General features: G+C 29.3%; 1 protein-coding gene across 3 annotated transcripts; it reads right to left on the reverse strand.

Annotated features, from left to right (window-relative positions):
- Positions 1-10,093: 10,093 nt before the first annotated feature.
- On the reverse strand, positions 10,094-22,612 carry eIF4H1 (eukaryotic translation initiation factor 4H1). 3 transcript variants are annotated; one of them, XM_065508945.1, is made up of 5 exons: positions 22,292-22,612; positions 14,225-14,524; positions 13,891-14,144; positions 13,202-13,459; positions 10,094-12,432 (listed from the first exon to the last, which is right to left on the reverse strand). In XM_065508945.1, the coding sequence occupies exons 1-5, from the start codon at positions 22,321-22,323 to the stop codon at positions 12,257-12,259; spliced, it is 1,020 nt and encodes a 339-aa protein (XP_065365017.1). In that variant the 5' UTR covers positions 22,324-22,612; the 3' UTR covers positions 10,094-12,256. The 3 variants fall into 3 exon arrangements, with proteins under 3 accessions (XP_065365017.1, XP_065365020.1, XP_065365018.1); XM_065508948.1 differs by having other exon boundaries at positions 13,969-14,144; positions 22,292-22,597; XM_065508946.1 differs by having other exon boundaries at positions 13,211-13,459; positions 22,292-22,562.
- Positions 22,613-23,628: the final 1,016 nt, after the last annotated feature.

A 23,628-nucleotide genomic window follows, 5' to 3' on the forward strand; every position in this document is an offset into this window, starting at 1 on the left:
TAATTGTATAACGACAGATCAAGTGTCTTTCACAGATTTTTGGATTCATGGCAATTATAGAATTATTGCAACTGTTATTTAATCTTCCCCCAATCTTCGTTCCTTTTGAGCGAATGCCGCTCATCTCTGATAGAGATAGCCAAGCAGTTCAGCATCAGAATCATTGGGTTTGCGGAGTACGGGAACATTGAGCTATCTAGTGCAGATACCACCGCATAGCTTCCACTGGATTTGGAATCTGTTGGTATTTCCCTTCACTAGTTAGTCTCTTATAAAATTTTAAAATATCCAGTCTAATGTCTGGCCAAGGTCTTGATATTGTTGTAAGATATTTTCAAATCGCTACAAAATTAAAAAGATTAACTTTCATCCATTGATCAATATAATATTTGAACTGAACAAAATGTCTCACATAAAATACAGTAACGAAGTACAGCATATCAAGGTTTAAAATATTAGTGCTCCACAACTTCGAAATAAAACCTTTAGGAGAACTCTTCGTTTGTTCAAATCAGATGACCAGTTCCGAAATTATGCCAGCTTCAACATAATCTCCTTTTCGTAAACATTTTCAAAGACTCGATCTTTAGAGCCCTCATATACATGAAATTAAAAATTCGTTAATAACCAGACTGAATGAATGAATAACTTCATAAAATTTATAAATTGCAGCAAATAAAGTTGAAATAAATTAAAGTAGCAATAGCATTTACGGTTATGTACTTAATCGATCAGTAATTTCAGGTTCCAGTCTTTTGATTAAGTCAAACATAAGTAAAAATAATCCAATCTTAACAAAATGTTTTTTATGGCAAATTTGACTTATTTACATAGAATTAAGCTTATTTAATAAAATTTAAATCGTATCGAAAAACGATTTTGAAATTATAATAAAATGTACTAAATTTCTTACTCGATATCGAATGCCATAATCTCAAATAAGATAATTATGATCAGTTTTACTCGATATTGAATGCGGTAATTCGGTCCCTGCATTTTTAGTTAAAAATATTCTGCATTATTTGATAATAGAGCTTCGAATTAATTAATTCAATTTGATCTAAAATCTTAATTCATAAATAAAAAATTTCTGCAATTCATTCTCAAAATCCTAAGCTTTTATTTGAATAGAATTCATTCATTGTTGAATCAAGTCAATGGAATTAATTCATAAAATAATTCATTCAACCTTTGAATGATTAAATTTTTGTTAATTCAAATAAAATCCAAATTGAATTAAAATATTTTTTCTTTATTCAATTTTGTTATTGTTTTGCTTTTAATTGTTCAATTAATTGTTCAAGATACTTTGTAATGGATTTGAATTAAAGGAATCAAAAATTCAATACGTTTGAAGTACTAAGATATTTTGTAATGGATTTGAAGAATTAATTCTTTAAAGAATGAATTCTCAATGGAATGAATTCAATACATTTGAAGTACAAAGTAATTAAGACAACGAATTAATTCGGGCTGAATGCATTAATGGATGGAAAAGAGATACAATTTAAATGGATTTTGAAAATTCAATTAGAAATTAATTCTTTCGAACTTTTGTTTGAGAAATATTATAATACTAGCCTCCCAACAGAAAGTAGACTTTGTTTTCAATTCGATAAATAGCTTAATTCTTAAATTGTTTTCAAGCCTTATTCTCAAATGTTTGGACTACGAATAAAAAGGTACACTCAGTAGAAACTAAATTCTCAATTATACAATTCTTGTAATGTCAAACGAAAGAAAATCAAAATCAAAGTTTGACGTTATAGGGGTAAATATTGAAAACTCTCCCTAGTGATTCTACCTTCTAAAACTATTGTATCATGTATAAAACAATTTTTTATTATTTTAAATTTCAAGTATTCTGCAATATTTTTATCAATAAGAATAATTTGAGAATAATAAGGGGTTTCTTAAACAACAATTAAATTTTATATTTGCGATGGATATCAAATTTTGGTACTTTTTTCAAATCAAATATGAAATTTAAACCTTTATTTTAATTTAAGAAACCTTTGAGAATTAAATTTGGTATGAAATTAGGCCATCAGCGCAAAAGTAGTGTAACCCACAATTACCAACTATCAATGCAAACATGAGGTAAGCTACCTTTTGGTATTCAAAAGCGGATGTAGCTGAAAAAATCGTTTTTGCACAGAACATAATGTAACAAAGTAATGTAGCAAAAGTGGTTTAAGTTGAATATAGTGTGGGTACACCACTTTTGCGCTGATAGCATCAAATAAGTTATTTATTCGAACTTTTAACTGTCTCATTATGGGACCTAAGAAATCCCTTACAATGTCTTATTGAAAAACAATTTATTTTAATAATATACAAATTTTAAATGAATTTTAAGTTTTTCAAGATTTTTCCCTGCCGACATAGATTTTTTAAAATAAAAAATTTTAATTTAAGCCAATTTATTTGAAATCAATTTTGAAAAAAAAATTATATTTGAAACAAACACGCACTTTTCTTTAAAAATTTAAAAATAAAATTAAAACAATAATATATACATAAATAAAACAACTTTTATACAATTTAGTGAAAAGAAAAATTTAGTTAAAAATATTATTGTTTTTAATAGTAATTTATTAAAAAGTTTCTATGATTTTTTTTTTTGCTATTTTTACTATAAAATAATTTTATAATCTTTTAATAAAAATATATATAAATAAACACAATTACTAATCCACCAAACTTTTGTATAAAGAGTGTTTGAAAATTTATTCTAAACCAGTGGTCGGCACTCATAGCCAACATGAGCCGAGCACAATCGGTTATTTACATATAAACAACAAATTCCATTACATGTTCTTTTTACTCCGACCACTGCAAAAGGAAACAAGATTTTTTGAAAATAACAAAAGTAGTATGGAAACGAAGATATTCAGGCCTGTCACACATTTTGTTCGGAATGGTTTCAATTCCGATTGATTTAATTTTAAGTTCTTCAGATTCCGTGTAATTTATTAATTCCAAAAATATTGTTACGTTTTAACCTTTTCAAAACGTTTGTTTATTTCCTTTAAATAAACCGGATACTTTTGATTGTAAATAAAAGCCGTTTAGTAGTTTGAAAATTGTAACAACTCTTTATTTATTTAAAATGTACAACAACCACAGAATTAAATAGTCACTCAATGTTTTTTATACACGTTTATAAATTCGCAGAAATACCGACACACTTTATAATGTACACGAATTCACTTGAAAACAAGTAAGAAAGTATGGTCGGTCAAGCCCGACCATATAATACCCTACACCAAGTAATGAGTAGAAATATTTTTCTTTTAAAATATCAATAATTTATATTCGTGAGTGATTTTCGGAAGTGGGGGTTATATGGGAGCTATGACCAATTATGGACCGATCACCATAAAATTAGATCGTGTGATTTATGTCTATATTAAAGTAACTATGTTGAATTTTGTGTGTATACCAACATTTTTAAGCGATTTATGCACGTTAAAGTGATTTTCGGAAGCGGGTCTATATGGGAGCTATGACTAATTATGGACCGATCGTAACAAAATTTGGTGACATGAATTTTGTATATATAAAACTTAATTGGAGCGAAATTTGTGTACATACATTGATAAATTAAACATTTATGACCGATAAAGTCCAATTTCGAGGGGACATTTGTATGGGGGCTAGGTGAAATAATGGACCGATTTCAGCCAGTTTCAATAGGCTTGGTCCTTGGGCCGAAAAAGTAATATGTACCAAATTTGATCGAAATATCTTCAAAACTGCGACCTGTACTCTGCGCACAAGGTTTACATGGACAGCCAGTCAGCCAACCAGACGGACGGACGGACGGACATCGTTTAATCGACTCAGAAAGTGATTCTAAGTCGATCGGTATACTTTAAGGTGGGTGTTAGACTAATATTTTTGGGCGTTACAAACATCTGCACAAACGCATAATACCCTCCCCACTATGGTGGTGTAGGGTATAAATACAGCACACTTAAAGTCACTCAGTTGATGTTTATTCGGAAAGCGTCTCTGATAACTCACTAACGACTGCAACCTCTGCCACTATTTATAACACTGCCATCTGCACTCTAGATTGCTCTTTAACTGTCTATAGCTTTCTAATACATACGCCATCTGTGGTGTACTTTCTACAATGTTCTTTAACTGAATATTCGAATTCGAATATACGGTCGCACTTACGAGCAATGGTCAACTGAAAGCTTTTATTCAATGTTAATAATGCCCACATATATGTTACAGTTTGCTATTACAGCACTGCTATTTGAAAGCATTATGCTACTTTTAAATCAGCCGTTAAAATCGTTATATTTGAATTCAAGTACAATATCGTAACAATATTTAATATGTCTGTATTTCTGATTTTAATTTGAACAGCGTTTATTTATTAAAGTAACTGTGAAGTGTTTGCTACAGAAACTGATTAAAAATTTTAGAAAACAAATAATTATAAAGAAATAATCACTTTGAAAACTGAAATTGGTTCTGAAGAAGCAAAAAAAACCGAATTAATTCCACTTTCGATCGGAATGGAATTCTGTAACAGGCCTGATTAACTACGTTTCCACGTTAGCCAGATTTGTTGGTTTAGGCCAGTGGTCGTCACTCATAGCCACCATAATCGGTTATTTATATGTAAACAACACGAATGCTAACGAAGTTCATAAAAATATGAAACCAAAATCACAATTAATGGTAGATTAGATAAGAACAGAGAATGGATATGTTTAATATGTTATTATTATACATGTTTCATGTTCTCTCTATGCCGACCACTGGTTTAGGCCAACATTTATTAGAAAGTTGGACAAAAATCTGTAAATCATTCAAGCACGGAAACTATTGTGTTTTATTTCATATGAATGTATTTGTATTATCTTATAATTTTTTTACTTGTTATTTTTAGTATTTTTTCAAAATAGTAGTAAATATAGTAAAAATAGCACATCAATGAACAAATCAACATTATTTTTTATTATTTTATATACATTTGTTTAAATTTATTTTTGTTATTAATCTTGTTTATTTTATTTTCTTATACATACCAATTTTTTTTTTGTTTTTTTCACAAACAATATTTAAAAAGAATAAAAATTACAATTACAAACTTTGGAACTTTATAAAAAACAACATGAAACTACTATATTTTGTAATACTTAAATATAACTGAGAATAAAAATCTATTAAAAATTAATAAATTATAAATTGTATTTAATTATAAAAAAACTTTTCGGAATAAAACTTTTTTGCAATGGTAAATTATATTATAATATAGATGTGTAAAATTTATTTGTAAATGCAAACTAACATTATAAAACTTAATAAAAACAAATATACAATTAAATATTAGATAGTGTTTTTATTTCGAATACATCCGATTTGAAACTATACCAGTTAGAAACTGAATTTCTCATACACTGTGTCAAATGTCAGCAAAACAAAATCAGATCCGAACATAATTTGTTAGAGTCTCTTTTTTCCAGAGACCGAAAATAACGGGTTCACATTCATTTAAATAGTAAATTCTCATTCGCAGCCATTTAAAAATATTTTTTTGTGATATATCACTGAGAGAGTGATTTATTAGAGAACATTTTAGGTTACGGGTTGAGAGAAACATAAAAGAAACAAACACAACTAATCTAGATGAGTGATTTATAATTTATTTTTTTCGTAAAGGTTAGCTTGTGACTTTTATTTGCGAATATGAAAAATAAATGGCAAAAAATCAACAAAAACGAATAAAGGTCATACCAAACCATTTAAATAAAAATTATTTTATAACTGTTATTTTCAGTGATTTATTTTTATCACAAAAATATAAATCACAATTTGTGGTTTTTGGTATATGGACGAGTTATTTTCGATCTCTGCTTTTTTCAAATGCTTGATGATATCCATAATCGGTTATTTATATATGTTGAATATGTTGAAAATATCCGCAGTTTTTTACACCCATTTCGAACAAAATTTGTAAAGTTTTTATGGGAAAATTTTACTGAGATCCTGCTTTTCAATCGCTGGTAGGGAACTGAAGGCCTTATTGAAATTGTTTTCTTATTCATCGCATCAATATTCTTTATATAATTACCGTTTTTTTTTTCTTGAAATACGAATCCGACCTCAGAATTTTCGAAATGTCTTTGGATAAAGTTATAACAGCTCGAATTCACTTTTATTTATAAACTTTTTTATGTCATCTGAAAGTTCTACCAATTGCCTTCATAATAAAGGTTTAACCTCTATTATATCTTGTTCTTTCTTTGAGTTACCCTTCGCTACATTTCGCATTTATTTTACAGCAAACTTATAAGTCACAACTTTAAGACATAATTTTTCCCAAGATCTATGGCTATCAACATCGCTTTTATTTCCGCTTGGAAGACACTACATTTACCCGAAAAACAGTGTCCGTCTCCACTATCTAAAATCTATAACCTCTGCCTACATCCAATTACGATCATTCAGTTAATACCGCATAACCATTATGTAATATGTCGGAGTTATTCCCTCTCCGGGATCTCTATTGCACTATCCTATCGATGTTTATTTCCGTTAACATGTAGCCTTAGATAAACGAATCTCTGAGGATCCATGTGCGGCAAACGTATTCGTATAATGTTCCTGTATGGCCAATTTCTTTCGGCCTCATACAGCCTAAGTAAACCTTTCAATGCCATTCCCATCACGTAATCCTTAATGGCTAGTGGATGCCGAATGATATCCATGACCGATTGCGATGTGCTTCTTGTGACTCCGGTGATGCCAAGCAAGGCGCATATACATATATGAGTCAACTTTATTGAGGTCCAAAGAAAATGGCCATACATACGAATGCTTTCAATATCTCCAGTACGTTCCTTCTTCAGTACAATTTACTGTCTGTTCAACACCTCCAAGTTTCGTTAGTGCCAAACTTTTCACTTTATATATTCTGGTGAATAGTACAAGTACTGTCTTATCGGGATTGAACGTCGAACATTTGGTTTCAGCCCAGCATGAGAGATCGATAAGCGCCCTTTGCATGATATCACAACATCATCACAACATTCTTCCCATATTAACCGCCAACAGCCACAGTAATGGAGATAAGACCCGCTTTGTGGAGTCCATCTGATAACCATTGAATTGATGATTATGATACTTAGCACCATTACTATCCAATTCAGCAAGATCTCTATATATATAAGAATGCCCCCAATGTATAGTCCCTGTGGTTTAAACGACTACGTCATGCACTCCCAACAGATTTACCTTTAAGGTTGGCATGTTGTGTCCCACTAATGACGCGCGTATCAATGGTACTCCTCAAATATATATCCACTAGAAAAGATTGATAGAAAAGACGGCAGACTGATCGGTCAGAAATTTTTTTCTGAAAATGTTCTGAAATTTCTGAAAAATCTCTCTACATCCCTTTGTTACGTAGTCCATAACCAGGCACCTCTACATTAACTAAATAATAGACAACGTGGTCCGAGATGTTACATGGATCCGGTGATAAATATATATGGTTCGAAGGTATTTACCGCCTGTATCGCCTTATTCATGGACATCACGAAGTATACAGGGCTGGCAAAAATTCCAAAATCCATTTCTTATGGCAGCTCTCATAGAAAGTAATACATTGTAATAATAATTTTTAATACATAACTAGCTGAACCGACAGACGTTGTCTTGTCAAATTAAAAAAAATGCTTGTGTTCGATTTGTGAATTTGTGAGAAGCGGTTTGAAATGGGTAAATCAGAGACACAGAACCTAAGTCTGTTGTCAAAAACCTAAGTCTAGCAACAACAGAATACATATAAATCAATGTACATATTTTGAGTTCTTATATTTATAAGTAATCGAATTTTGGTCTGAAATATGAGTGATCACTGATCACAGATCGAGCTTCTTTTCTTGATTAAACGCATATTGCAAGTTGTTAGCAAATTATAAAAAAATGATTTTTGTTCAGAAATATAAGTGATCACAGATCGAGCACCTTTTCTTGATTAAACGCTTATTAGCCAAGTTATTAGCGAATTTAGATATTTTAAGTTTTTATATAAAAAATCGATTTGTTCAGAAATATGAGTGATCACAGATCGAGTTCCTTCTCTTGATTAAACCCTTATTGGCCAAGTTATTAGCAAATTTAGATATTGAGAGTTTTTATATAAAAAATCAATTTTTGTTCAGAAATATAAGTGATCACAGATCGAGCTCCTTCTCTTGATTAAACGCTTATTGGCCAAGTTATTAGCGATTTTAGATATTTTGTGCTTTTATATAAAAAATCGATTTTTGTTCAGAAATATTGGTGATCACAGATCGAGCTCCTTATCTTGATTAAACGCTTATTGGCCAAGTTACTAACGATTTTAGATGTTTTTATATAAAAAAATCGATTTTTGGCCAGAAATATGAGTGATCACAGATTGAGCTTTTTTTCTTGATTAAACGCTTATTGTCCAAGTTACTAACATATTTTAGATATTGTGAGTTTTTATATAAAAAATCGATTTTTGGACAGAAATATGAGTGATCACAGATCGAGCTCCTTTTCCTGATCAAACGCTTATTGGACAATTTTAGATAAATCGAAAAAAGTTGGCGTAAAAGTGTGCGTGGTAAATTTTTCATTCCGTAAAAACCTAAGTTGGACTATGACCAACATTTAAAAAAAAAATTCTAATTCGATCCGGCCGTTCTCAACTGATGCAATTACCAACGAACGACTTTTGATTTTTATTTATATAGATAAATAGCCCAATTATGAATAAAAAATTCCGCGGGAGTTTGTTCCCCGGGAAATTTTTCCTATTGAATTTGAATAGGAAAAATGAGAAAAGGAAAAAACTCCCGGGAAACTTTTATTCATAATTGGGCTGAATGCTTATTTTTACTTCAAATATTTCCGTATTTACTTGTATATCGTTACCTTAATATAGAAAGGCCCTAAGTCGTTTTTCCCAAAATTGAGTTTTTTGCATACTTTGATAGATAATCCCCTAATACACCATTTATTAAATAAAATAAAATGCCACAACATTAAATTCATAAAAATCTGTTTTTAAAAAAAAAATCGCAACTACAAAACTTTAAGTTTTATTAAGTTGCTTCCTGCTCTTGTAAAGTAAAGAAAATGTTAGTTAGGGCCTTTCTATATTAAGGTAGCGATAGTAGACAATCACCCTTATCGTGGTTGGCGTAAACGTCTTACGCCTACGACTGTTTCGTACTAGATTAAAGATTAAATGCAAACTGTTTCTTTAATCTAGTACGAAACTGTCGTAGGCGTATGACGTTTACGCCAACCACGATAAGGGTGATTGTCTACTATGGCAGTTTCAAAACTCCATATTAAATTTTATTTGGTTTTTTGATTGTATTTTTATGAAACTTTAGAAAAACATATCTTAAAACATAGAGAATTATACATAGAGACGAGACACTCCGATTTGTCAAACAAAAATACAACAAATCATATGTCTGATACAAAAACAAAATACATTGACTAGCATGTATTTTGTTGTTGCCAGAGATAGGTTTTTGACAAGACTTAGGTTTCTGACAATTACGTCTCGTCTCTATGTTACCCTATGTCTTAAAATCTAACGTTTACAATTATAGTGGAATAAGGGAAATTGACACTTAACACAGTTGGGGCCAGTATTACCCCAAACTTTTAAAATCATAAAAAACGTTTGCAATTTGAATACTGTTAATTTTAATGTATAATGCCACCGTATTGAAAATAACTTCCTCAATTCAGGTCTCTTAACCACTAACCACAAATATTAAGGAAAACAGCTCAATTCTGAATAAAAAATTCCGCGGGAGTTTGTTCTCCGGGAGTTTTTTCCCATTGAATTTGAATAGGAAAAAGGAGAAAAACTCCCGGGGAATTTTTATTCATAATTGGGCTGAAAGTGAATATTTAGAGGTAAAGTCAGAGTCTCTGAGCTAGAGGTCTTTGGATAGTAATCGTTGGTAAGAAGTCAATGAAGTTATATTCGCTCTTTTGAAATCTCCTTTATACTACTAGTAATCTAGACCCAGTTAAACAACCTTGCTAGGGGGAAAATAAAATAAAAAACTTTTTCCGATTTTTTTTATGTTTTATTATTTTATTTATTAATTTATTAAACATAAAATTATTAAATGTATGCATTTTTATTCAGTTTTATTATATTATTATAATATTACTTTAAAGTATAGTTAAATATACTTAATATTTTTTGTTTTATTTATTTCTTATACAAAAAAGTAATTTATATGCAATATATAAGTAAATTTAATATTTTTTTTTTTTAATTCTTACTTGATTTTTGTTTTTCTTTATTAATTTATATTTTTTCTCTCGACAGTTAAATGTATGCTGTGTTGATTATAAAGAAACTAAAAATAAAAGGGAGCGAGGGAGGATTTTAAAATAAAACACGAGAGAGAATTGAAATGACAATTGTTTTGATTTAGCTTTTCTAAAGAAAAATTAACAAAATAAAAAGTAAAATAAAGTTTAATAAAGTTTAGAAGAAATAAACAAAATTTATTTATCTTTTTAGTAAAATTTAATATTTTTGCTTTGAAAACAATAAATGTTTGTTTAAAATAATAAAAAATAAAATATATAGAATATGTTGTTAAGTGTTTTTCAAACAGGAGGAGAGTTGATCTATTTTAAAACTACTAAAAAAAATTGTGTTTTTTTTGTAATAAAAAGTTAGTACAAACGAAGAAAAATCGAAATAAAATAATAATTAAGAGGAATTATAAATGTAAAGAGATTTTAAGGGTAAAAAAAGAGAGTAGTAAAAGGACTTTTTTGGAGTGGGGGGGAGGTAATTGAACCAATGATATATATTTTTAAATTTGAATATATATATATGAATAAAAAAAGTATAAAAACAGCTTTAAAACTTTTTAAAAGTGTTTTCTTTTTTATTAAAAAGGATAAATTTTAGTAATATTGCCCAATTTGTTTGTTATTAATATTATTATGTTGTTTAATTTTAAAGTTAGATGGAGGGGGTGTTTTGGTATTTAGTCAAAATTTTTGTTTTTTTTTTCTTTTTTTTTCAAAAAAAAAATCTATTGGTGAATTTTACAAAATATGTTTGTTATAATATATTTGTTTGTTTGTTTAAATTTAATTATTAATTATTTTGTTTTTTAATATTAAAAATCTATAACTTTAGCCTGCATAAATTTTTTTGTTTTCATTAAATTACAATATTTACCTTTTTGTTATTGTGGTTTTGTTAGATTTTTTTTTGTTTGTTGTTGTATGTATATTTAAATTAGTTTTTTAGGTTTTTTTTAATATTTTTTGCTTTTATCGTATGTATATAATGTATGTATATAATGCAAGTATATAAGTATATGTATTAAAGTTATATTTAATTAAAAAGTAGTTTTTGTTGTTGTTGTTTATAATATTTAATTTGTTATTTATTTCTTTAGGAGGAGAAGGAGCTGGTTTATTTTGTTGTTTTAGAGATGTGCAAATAATTATTTAAACTCTTAATATGTTTTTTGCCTTTTTTATCTTTATGCTAATAATGTAGTTGTTGTTTTTGCTGCTGGTGTTATTAAATGGAGAAATAATTTCAAAATATATTTAATAATATCTTTTAATTTTTAAATAATATAAAATTAATATAGTTTTTGGGGGGTTTTGTTTTTTAAAAAATCCTTATTTTGCCGCTCTCTTTTATTTAACACTTACACACTTTTCTCTCTTTTAAGTGATGAAAAAGTCCTTTTTCGTATTGATTTGATTTGATTTTCTTTACGTTTTATTTTATTAATCAATTTCTATTTAAAACTCTTTTTTTGTATTGTTCGGTTGTTAATTTGTTTTCACATTCAATAAAAGTTTGCATTTCTTGTTATCTTAATAAATATTTTGAATTTATCTTTTGTTTTTAAAATATATATTTTGTTTTTCAATGGAGTCGTCATATATTTCATTAATATATTTAAAAAAAATAGCAAAAATCTGCTTATACACGTTTTCTGTCGTGTCTCAATTGATTTTTTTTATATTTTATATAAGTATTTCTCTCTTTTGCGTTCGTAAATCGGCTTTTTTGGTATTTATTATATCTTTTATTTATTTAGCATAAAGTGGTTGTTGGTTGGTTGGTTAGTAGTCGTCGTGTCTATCTCTTTGCATATAATCCTCTTGGTAATTTCTCTTCAAAAAAACTTTTTTATATATTGTATTTTTTGTTATTTATTTTTTTCATTTAATGCATTCAATTGTCTTCTTTTGGCGAACCAGGATTGGTTTCTTCTGGTTCATCTTTAAACTTTTCTTCGCGTGGTTTAGCAGCGCCGAAAATTGCAGCTGCCTGCTTCGTCTCCGCCAGCCCATTAATGGGAGCGTCTACGGTACGGGGTTTCAGTTGAAGTCGGGGTCTTTCACTGTCATCTGTTGTAAATAAACATGAATAGATATGTTAGTTTATTCTTGAAATGTTTTTTAAATAAAGTTAACGTATTTTTTGTAATCATAAATAACTTGTTAAAATCTGTAATTAGTATTGATATGAATGTTTTAGTATTAATATTATTGACCAAATGTGGTTTTCAAATATTACGACTGAGTACTACAAAATATTCCCAGTGCTAAAAACCTTTCACATAGTTTTGTATTTTTTGGAAAATGTTTATTGTTGCAATTAAATCAAAATGTATACAGAATATATTTAACTAAACAATTCTAAATTATTCCATGTTATATTTATTTCAAGTTTATCTACCGATTTCTCTCTTCCCTACAGACATTCTCTACTTTCCAACATAAATTTATCTTTGGCAATATCAAGATTTTCCACAAAAAATCAATCTCTCTCCCTATGTCAAATTTTCCCTTTCCAAATACATCTTTCTTTGGCAAGATTAAGATTTTCCTTAAAAAATCCCTTTCTCTCCCTACAGAAATCTCACTCCGTCGCCAGATCAAGTTTTCCTATAGAAATCTCTCTCTGTCGCCAGATCAAGTTTTCCTATAGAAATCTCTCTCTGTAGCCAGATCAAGTTTTCCTTTATATTTCTAGATTAAACTTTCTGAAAGAAATCTCTAGCTACATGCAAGTCTATTTTACTATTAGCTCCTAAATGATCTAGCCATGCAAGTGTTATTTTAATAATAAATAAAAAGAAAAAAAAAAATAACGATAAGGTTTGTAAAACCCTACCTATACTACCTAAGGTTGACACCGATGTTGGTCGATCATTTTGAGTAAAATGTCCGCTACCACCGCCAGCACCACTACGTAGCTCACGTTCACCACCACGATTCCTGCTGAAACTATTATAGCGTTCATTGTTGCCGCCGCCATCCCGACTTTGACCTCCAAAGCTTCCCTCGCGATGATTACGATCATGATGATTGCGATCATTATAGCGATCATCGTTATTGAAATTGCCATAACGACCACGGTTCGCGGGACGATCTAAACAAATGTAATTAAGAAAATGAAGTGGAAAATATGGTATACATATATTAATAGTTAGTTAACATAGAAATAATTTAGTATGTCTTGAGAAAAGTGTAGAATTTAATTGACAAATTATAGTTATACAAGTATAATAATTTCGTTGGAGGAGGATTTTTTGTTGTAAGGCGGGTAGGGAGTGATAATACAAATTTTGGCATGCATTGTTGTAGTTTAGTGTGTTTGTGACCAAAAAGTGTAAAAGCCAAAAGAAAAATAATTTATCTCTAACATAGGAAAAAAATTAAAAAGTTGTAAGAAAGTAGGATGTGTGTGTTTTTATGTGGAAACATTTGATTAATTTTTAGCTGTTAAACACTACTAAAGACAAGTGAAAATAAAAAAAAAATTATTGTTTGGCATTTAATAAGACGGGACTTATAATTTACCATTATATCCTCTATTCATACCACCGCCGCCTCCACGATTTCTATCATTGTGACCACCATGATTATCATTGTACGAACCTCTATTATCCCGATCACCACCACGATCATGGCCGCGATCACCACCACGATCACCACCGCGATCGCCACCACGATCTCCACCCCGATTACCTCCACCACCGCGACCAAAGTTTTGCTGGTGACCACCACCTTGTCTGGGTGGACCACGTTTGTTGAATCCACCACCACCTCCTTGGCTGTAAAGAAAAACGAAACATTTAAATATAATTATTCGTTTATGTTATGATTTTATTTATTTGGTTTTGTTTTTACTTACCGATCATTTTTCTTGCGCTCAGCAATGTCAATTCTTAACGGCGCAGAAATGTCATCCAATTTTATACGTCCATCAAATTCCAATGCCTTTTCCAAGTTTTCTAGTGTCTCGAATTCCACATAGCAAAAGCCTTTGAATTGATCTGTTTCGCGATCCTTAACCAAGCGTACATTTTTCACTTCGAAATCTTGGAAAATTTTCACCACATCACCTTGCACAAGACCTTGGGGTAAATTGCCGACATATGCAATGTAAGGAGCTTCGGTGGGCAGCTGTTTGCCACCACGATCTCCAAAATTTCTGGAGAAAAAACATAATTAAATAATTTAAATATTGAAATATGGGACTACTTTTTTGTTAATAGCAATATAAGTTCCGATATTGTGTTATAAATTCTTGACTGCGTTATGCAAAACATTTTTATTAACTTTTAGATGCAATTTTGTTAAAAATTTGTTTTATATTGTGTTAAATCCCTTTTGAATTTAAAAATAAATCCCCTTATAAAAAACACATTTTTCAAAAACATAACATTTCACCTTAATATGCCCTCTATTTTAATTTTAGTTCATTTATGATTGCTTTCAAATAATACTTTATGTTATTTTAATATGCAAATATATTAAAACAAAATGTTCTAAATTTATACCATATAAAATATTCTACTTATCGCTTGCTTATTATTATTTATTAATCTTGCGTCTTACTTTAGTTTTATACAATAAATAGACCACTATGACTCAAAGGTGCAAAAATTATTTATTTATTTATCGCCAGCATAGAAAAAACACACATACTATCAATTTAAAAAATTATCATAAGTAGTTTAACAAGGTCATATCGTACAATTGATTTTTAGAGTAACAAATCTCAGCCCACAAAAAAAATTAACAAAATTAAAATCAATAGTTGAGAATTTCATATAATTATTAGATATTTCGATTTGTTCAAATGAGATTTAAATTGCTTCCTCAATATGTTAAAAAACATGGTTACGATCAAAGGTTCGAAAGAATTATATCTTAATTCAAATTTCAAAATCAAATTAAATATAGCAGTTGACAACACAATGGAAACTTTTCCAAAATTTAATCTGTTAAAATTATCTCTAGATCATGCATGACCCCACGTACCTCATTTGGTGTCATTACTGCGCTGGAATCTCCAAACTAAGAGTATATTTTCCTAAGCGCATGGATATACATATAACATCGTTGAAAATGGATCTGTATCCGATACATAATATCTCATATGATATGAACTGGACTCATACCTTGCCCTTAGGGATGCCAATCCCGAAATTAACAAATCCCGAAATATTATGAGATTTTTGATATTTTAGGAAGATTTTTGAAGCACCCAAAATACTTAGAAAGCTAAATTTCAGCATATTTATAATACTAATCTCGCTTCAAATCCAAACGCAGCCAGATTTTTTAATTTGAATCAGGGAGCAGCACGTCTCCCTTGCATTAACAGGCTTTTACACAATATACACTTTTACGAAATTTATGTTCAAGTTATTTTCTGAAGGGGACTAGGGGCAAATGTAGCCCGATTTCCGCAGTACTTTACAGTATAATTTCAGAGTATTTACAACGTATTTTATGCAAAATTTTATAAGGATTGCCGCATAATCAAGATATTTATGACTGCTCAAACAGTACTCCGGGGGACAATTGTATGGAGCTAGGGGAAATCATGGACCATTTTATTTTAATTTAATGCATTAGTTTTTGATTTGTTATATTTTTACTTAAATATATTAATGAAATTAATAGTTTTTATTGTTGAATTTGATGTTTTTGACGTTTAACTAAAATCCCGAAGTCCCGAAAAATCCCGAAATCCCGAAAAATCCCGGGATCCCGGGATTTACATTTCTAAAATCCCGAATCCTGGGATTTGTAAAACCCAGTCCCGTTTGACATCCCTACTTGCCCTGAAAAACATAGTATTTCCTCCGCGAAAGTTGATTGTCTTATTTGTGTACGTGGGTCCTGTCACTTTCTTGTCATCCGAAAAGTGAACAGTATTCCATTCAAGTCTCGGCCAGTTTAAATGTTATTTGGCAGTACGGGTTTTTTTATATAAATAAGAGTATTTTTGCAGGTGGCGATAGCAACAAAGACCTGCCTCATTTGACATGCGGTTAACAGTTTGAGAATTATTTTCCAATTTCAAATTATTAATAACCTCTCGGGGAGTCCTTCTAAATGTTGAGTTATTACAGTGGATTATTGATATTCTTCCGGGGTTGTAATTTTTTGGAATTTCTTAGACTCTCTTGCTATTAAACTATATTGTATTTTTATTCATTGCATACCAACATATTTAAACTGTTCTAGTTTTTTATGTATTTTAATCAATTATTCGAATATTTTTAATCGTTATTCGTTCGAATGCTCGATGAAAATCCATCAGCGCCAATTAATTCGTTGTCTTAATTCCTTAGCTCTTCAAACGTATTGAAATCATTCATTATTGAATTAAGGAGTGAGATCGAAAATACACGTTTTACCTTAAAGCTTTTTACACAAGTATTATTTGATTTGTTTTTTTGCTCAAGTTACCTTTGACCCCCTGTCTATATTTGACAAATATTTATCATAACAATTGATGACGTTTGTTGTCAAGACAAAGTTGTCTGTGCAAAAGCACTAACAATTTTGTCATAACGAAGCAATAATACTAATACAGTGGGACCTCGATTATCCGTATTTGGTATATTCTGGATAATCAATTTTCCCGGTTAATTGAGTACCAATTTTGAGTAGTTTTTTAAAGGATTTTATGTACATGTTTAAATAATATAAGGATTTTATGTTTAAATAATATAAGGATTTTATTAAATTTCGGATATATGCCCACTGCATTTCAGTAAGTTATTCTACGCATTTTTCAAAACTGCAGAAGTAACAGCGTTCCAAGCATTATTAATTGACAGCAGTGCTTTCTTGATGTTAAACGCTTTCTTAAATTCTTATCTATTGATTGACGTGAATAGTTTTAGCACTATAGTTTTTCGATAATGACATTTAAAGCTCCATATTGCACCCTGATCCATCGGTTGGATCAAAGACGTCACACATTTGGTTAGAAAATTGTATAAATCGTTCATTGCTAAGTTTTTCTATTATATTTATATGAATTGTGGCAGCTATATAATAAGCTGAAGATTTTTGTAATAAGTTTGTGAATTCCATGTCGCTTTTATGTTTAATTTTGAGTGGAATATTTTAGCCTTTTCATTCACTATTAATTCAGAAATTTTGGTTCTTCAGCAGTCTTTAAATATTTTCAGTTTCGAATGGGGAATTCCTCTTTTTTGTTTTATTCACATTGTGTTTGTTGTTATAATCCCGGATAATTGAGGTAATTACGGTTAATCGATGCAAAAAAGTTTAAATCGATCCAAAATTAGTTTCTTTTTTGTTTCATGAATAATCGAGGCCTCACTGTAAATGATAATTTTTTATCTAGACAACGTTTATCATGATACAAATTTATCAGGTATAGACATGGGTTGAAAAATATGTGAATTATTATGTTTAATGTCAATTATGTTCATTTGTTTTTAATCTGATTAAATTGAGTGACGAGAAAAAAGTTCGTATTAAAATTATTAAATATTTTCATCAAAACCGAAATTGGTCCTACAAAAAGATGGCCAAACAATCAAAGGTCTGCCGTCAAACTGATTCCAATGTTATTAAACAGTATCGGGAGAACTTGTCCGTTGATAGAAAACCTGGTTCAGGTAGAAGGAATGGTCCACATGATGTTTCTAGAGCCAATAAATGGAAAGCATTTTTAAAAGAGCTCCCAACACATCCGGTTAAAAACACACAAGGCTTAAAAAATTCCTGACAGGAACTCTGCTAGAAATTTAGAGCCCAAAGACAGAGCACGGAAATTGAAGTCAAATTTTATAAAAAAAATATACCTGGGAATGTTGTAGAAATGTTTAGGACCCAAAAACAGAAAATTTCCCCAAAAAGTTCTTGGTATGGCTAGCAATATGCAGTTGCGACAAAAGAAACCAAACATTTGTTACAAAGGGCTCTATAAATACCAAAATTTACATCAAGGAATGTTTAAAAAAGAGTATGCTTCCATTCATAAGACTTCTTAATATGTCCACTTATTTTTGGCATCCTGTCACTATGGTAAGCCAGGTCTTGAACAATAATGTGATATTTGTACCAATAGAGGCAAATCCTCCAAACTGCCTGAAGCTAAGGCCATTGTCCAAAAGTGTGGTAGATTTTAAAAAAGGATTGACTACCTGTGACAGAAAGCACTATAAAAACCTTAATGGAAGGATCCAGAAAAGGTAAAAATAATATTTTTTGTAAGTTGTAATAACAAATTAACATACTTCAAACGTATTGAATTCATTGTTTATTGAATTAATACTATATTGAATCATTCAAGTTTTAATAAAATTTATGAAATGATTCAATGTTTCTTTAATTCCAATCTATTACAAATATGCTTAAGACAATCACCCTTATCGTGGTTGGCGTAAACGTCATACGCCTACGACAGTTTCGTACTAGATTAAAGAAACAGTTTGCATTTTATCTTTAATCTAGTACGAAACAGTCGTAGGCGTGAATGTTTTCAATTTAATTTAAATTTTAAATAGCAAAAATTTAATGATTCAAAGGTTGAATGAAATTCTGTTATAAAAAATTTTCATTACCCCCTGTCTATACCTGACTAATTTTTATCATGATAAACTTCAAAATGGTTGTCTAGATAAAGAATTATCAGGTATAGTCTCCATTTATTAGTATTATTGCTTCGTTATGATAAAATTGTTAGTGCTTTTGCTTAGACAATTTTGTCTTGACAACAAATGCCATTTATTGTTATGATGAATATTTGTCAAGTTAGACAGGGGGTTATGAACTCCACTCAAATAAAAATCTATGAATGAAGTTAGAGAATTTGTTTTTTGGGAAAAGATTAATAGAATAGAATTGCTGACATTTTGTTAATTCTGAATTAAGATTTTAGTGAAATAAGCTCAAATTAAATTAATTCGATGCACTGGTTACGGCTACGCTTTCAATTTTTAAAATAAAAACCTGCAAAGGGTTATTCTAATCTAGTACAAAACTGTCGTAGGCGTAAAACGTTTACTCCAACTACGATAAGGGTGAAATACCTAGCACATGGAATTTAAAATGTCCATTAAGTTGTTTAAATACACTGGTGGATCGGTTGACCGTCATAGATTTCGTCGTCCATGCTGCGTGCGAAGTCCCAGAGCTATTAAAGCTGTGCGGAACCGAATTCGAAGGAATCCACTCCCGAAGCAGCAAATAATGTCGCTAGAAATGATTCTATCAGAGGTATCCATTTCTTACATGTATAACAAATACTATTAAGCATATGTATTTATTTTAGGCAGATTTGAACGAAAATTTTACGTTTGTTTTGTTTTTGAAAAATATCAATCAATCTATAAAATATCGAACATTTATGAAATTTATTGCAAATTATCTAGTATGCAAACAGAACTTGTTTCTTTTTTAACAAATATTTACATCCTTGTCTTAAAATAACTATTATTTGATTAAAGTTAAAAGTTGCTTAGTTTTCTCTCTTATACATTACATAATATGCCTGTTGTTTTTGTAGGTTTAACATTATACTGAACGCGCCTTAATTTTGACGTTGAAAAATGTTTATTATGAGCTCACTTTTCTTTACCAGCATTGCAAAAATATTTGCAAATCAATAAACAAAGTAAGTCAATGAATTCCGTTTGTTTTACGATAAGTAGATATACGCTCCGTTATGAAAGATTTCTGGAAAGAACTCTTGACAACAATGTTACTGTTACAATCACAACTTTTTATTCTCATTTCATTCCATTAAAGTATTCCAAAAAAAAATAAATAAAACTGTCATAGATTAAAGGGTCCAAGACAAAAATGTACAGGAGGTAGACTCCATGATGAACTAGGGTATATAGCTAGATATGATATAGACAAGCTTCTAAATTTATCAGGGGAATAGGCAGGCTATTTTAAATGACAGTCCACGCGAGACAATCCCGTCCTATACTTATTTTCTGTCCTTCAGACCAGGATTTAATGTTATTTTCGCCTCACTTGCTCTCCGAAATGCATTTTATAATACACACCCCTTCTAATCTATATGTGCTTATATTTTAGATTATTTATTTCATAACAAAATAGGCAAACCCACTTGGGTACATCCAAAACTAATCCATAAAAATACAATACATACTTCTTTTTAACACTACCAAGAAGTGATTTAAACTAATTGTTGGACACATTCTCATTGACTTCGAGGTAAAATTCTTATTTGGATGGCTGCTAATTTTTTAAAATATCAATTTTTTTAAGTAGGTATTCACCATCTTAAAATTAAAACGGTATGCAGTCTGTTCGTTTTCATACAATTTTTGCAATTTTTAAATCTTGTTTACTTTTTGTATTAAAAATTTCGAAAGCTAATAAACATGGCAATATTTTGTATACTTTAAGAATATGTATGATGAATATACAAAATTTAAATTTCCTCAAATGCATGTAGGTATATTTACAAAAGTAAATACTAAATTTTTTCTTATATATTTTTACAGGAGAAAACTCTTTTTAAACTGTTTTTATCATTCACTGGAGGTTAGTGATCTTTAAGGTTTTGCAAGTAATATAAGATCAAATAGATACCGATAGCAATATTTTTATTAGCCAACATCTTTCATACGATTTTTAATAAAAAAAATAATTATCTTTTTAATAACTTTTATATCACTACAAATTTACTGATCCATTAAAAAAAATATTTTAAGTATTTCTTAAAATAAAATTATTTTAAATTATAAATTAATATTTTAACACTTGTATTAAATAATCTGATTTCTCTCTTAATTATATAATAACTCAAAGTTTAATAAACAAAACAAATCACACAAATGATATGCACAATACAAAATGGTCATAATTAAAACAACACCCAACTTTTAAGATATCTCATACATTAAAGGGTTAAAGTATCCACAAACCAAAAATCTCCCATACCACAGCCACATACTAGTACTATACTCTACTACTGCCACAACTTCCGGTAATCGAATTGGAAAAACAATGGAAATTCAAAGCAAACAAAGTTTCATAGTCCGTCAGTCATTCTTCAGTCAGTTGTATTAGAAAAGTGGGGGCTTGCCATTGAGGCAGGTGATTTCATACACACTTCTGCTGTTGCATAGACTCTAAACACAATAACAACAATGAAGCATTTAGCTTTATGAAGGGTAGGAAAAGTACAACAAAAAAAATAGAAAAATATTGCAAAATTACTCCTATGCAAATTTTTTGGCGCCTGTATTGTAGGGTTCTATAAGCGACTGCGCTGCCCACGTCATGAGCCGCTGAAATGAGCAAAACCATTTTTTTATATTGGGTTTTTCGTAATGAGAAATGGGGGATCTTCAAACCAATGCACGGTGTGTGTGTGTACTGTGTTTGACGTCAGCCCGATGAGCCGGAGTATAAAGTTGTATTGGCCTGCGGCGAATATTTTTGGCAACAACGACTGCGCTCTGTCGCCGTTTGCAGAGCCTGAAGAAAAAAAACACATTTTCTTCATACTTTGACATTTTCTGACTTCACCAAGAAAAATATTGTGCCCCACCAACATTTTTTCAAATACAAGTCTTTAAATCAATTGCATTTGCCCATAATCTTTCTCATAATTTACTAATTTCCATTTGAACACTTCATTTTTATAAGATTTTTGAAGCATTTCTCAGAATTCTCTAAAAACACATTAAAAATAATGAATAAATATCGTACGGCAACGTTGTATTTCGAGCTACCATCTCTTAACCAGCGGCGAACAGAAAATCACACACAAGCAATGTAAAAAAAATTCACCAATTTTTCTTTCAATTTTATATGCACATTTTTGCATTTTCCAAAAAAATTTCATACACACATTAAAATTTACACTTTAATTAACACAATTTGCTGAATTTTATAGTAAATTTGTTTATAATTTAACACAAAAAAACTAAATATTTACCTAGGATGTTCAAAACCACCTCTTCCAGCCATGTTTTATTTTTTCAAATGGTCTTAATCACACTCTATTTGTCTTTGTCTAATCATACAATTTTTTCTTAATTTGCGGCGAATTGAAGACTGCTTCTTCTTGATTTTTGACAAGTTTCCTTTGGTTTCTTATTCTTATGCTGTCAATATATAGTGATCTCTTTTTTTCTTGAAGTAACTCAGCGGCGTATTGTTTAATCAAAACAAAACAAAAAACCTCTACAATAAAAATGTGCGTTCAGAGTTGTATTTATTTTGTTTAATTTATATTTTTTTTTAATTTTAGGTTGTAGTATTTGTTTTATTTACTTTTGTATTTTTTTACTTTTATAAAGAATTTATATTTTGTATTTTTATTTTTTTTCAATACTTGTGCATCAATTTAACACTCCCAATCTTTGTATATGGGGGCGCCGTTGCGCGCGCACATTAAATTTTGTCCTTATTTTTTGGTGTAATATTATTACCAAAATAATTTTTTTTAGTTTTTTGGTCTTTATTTAATACATTTATATTATTTTTATAATTTAGTTTAATTAGAAAAATCGTGTTTTATTTTAAATAAATTTGTTAAAATCCGTTGAGCTTTGATATTGCTTTGGTTGAAAAATTTTTTCAGTATTTGACGGTTGTCAAACGATGTATGACAAACTGTCTGGCAGGAATATATAACCCAACAAACAAGTTGTCCTTCATATTAAAAATAAAAATGTTATGATTATTCCAATATTTGCAATAATCTTATATTAAATTCATTTATTATATTTCAAAATATAATAATTAACATTTATTTATTTAGAATGAAAAGCATTAAATAATTTTTAATTTTAATAAACATTTATAATTTAAACTAATAGTATTGTTTTCAAGAAAGAATAAATTGTATTTCATTTATTTTGTGGCGACTATTTTACTGAAAGAAATTTAAAACGTGTTCAACTTTATGTTATTCGAATACACAACAATTTACTTATTTTAAAAAACCTCAATATAATTTATTAAAAATTATGTATATTTTTTTTATAAAATTATTTTATTTCCAATTTACTTGGTTTAAAAGATACAAATGTACACGAATTTAACTGTAAATAATAAAAAAAAAATAGACAAATATTTTATATAGCTATAAAATATTTAGAAATATAAATATTTATAATTGGAAACAAAAACTAAAATAATAATAATAAGTTTTTATATAAATTATAAAAAATTATATAAAATAAAAATTTCAAATTAACAAAAAATTCATAAATTTAATAAATTTTTATTTTATTCACAAGTTTTGATTTGTACCGATTTGACTTTATT

The sequence above is a fragment of the Calliphora vicina genome, chromosome 4 (genome assembly GCF_958450345.1).
Source record: "Calliphora vicina chromosome 4, idCalVici1.1, whole genome shotgun sequence".
Classification (NCBI taxonomy): Eukaryota; Metazoa; Arthropoda; class Insecta; order Diptera; family Calliphoridae; genus Calliphora; species Calliphora vicina.

Coding starts and splice junctions, on each gene's coding strand:
- eIF4H1 (XM_065508945.1), bottom strand. CDS start 22,323: ATGGCTGGAAGAGGTGGTTTTGAACATCCTAG. Junction 13,460..13,890: donor TATGAATAGAGGATATAATG/GTAAATTATAAG, acceptor ACATTTGTTTAG/ATCGTCCCGCGAACCGTGGT. Junction 12,433..13,201: donor GTCAACCTTAGGTAGTATAG/GTAGGGTTTTAC, acceptor TATTTACAACAG/ATGACAGTGAAAGACCCCGA.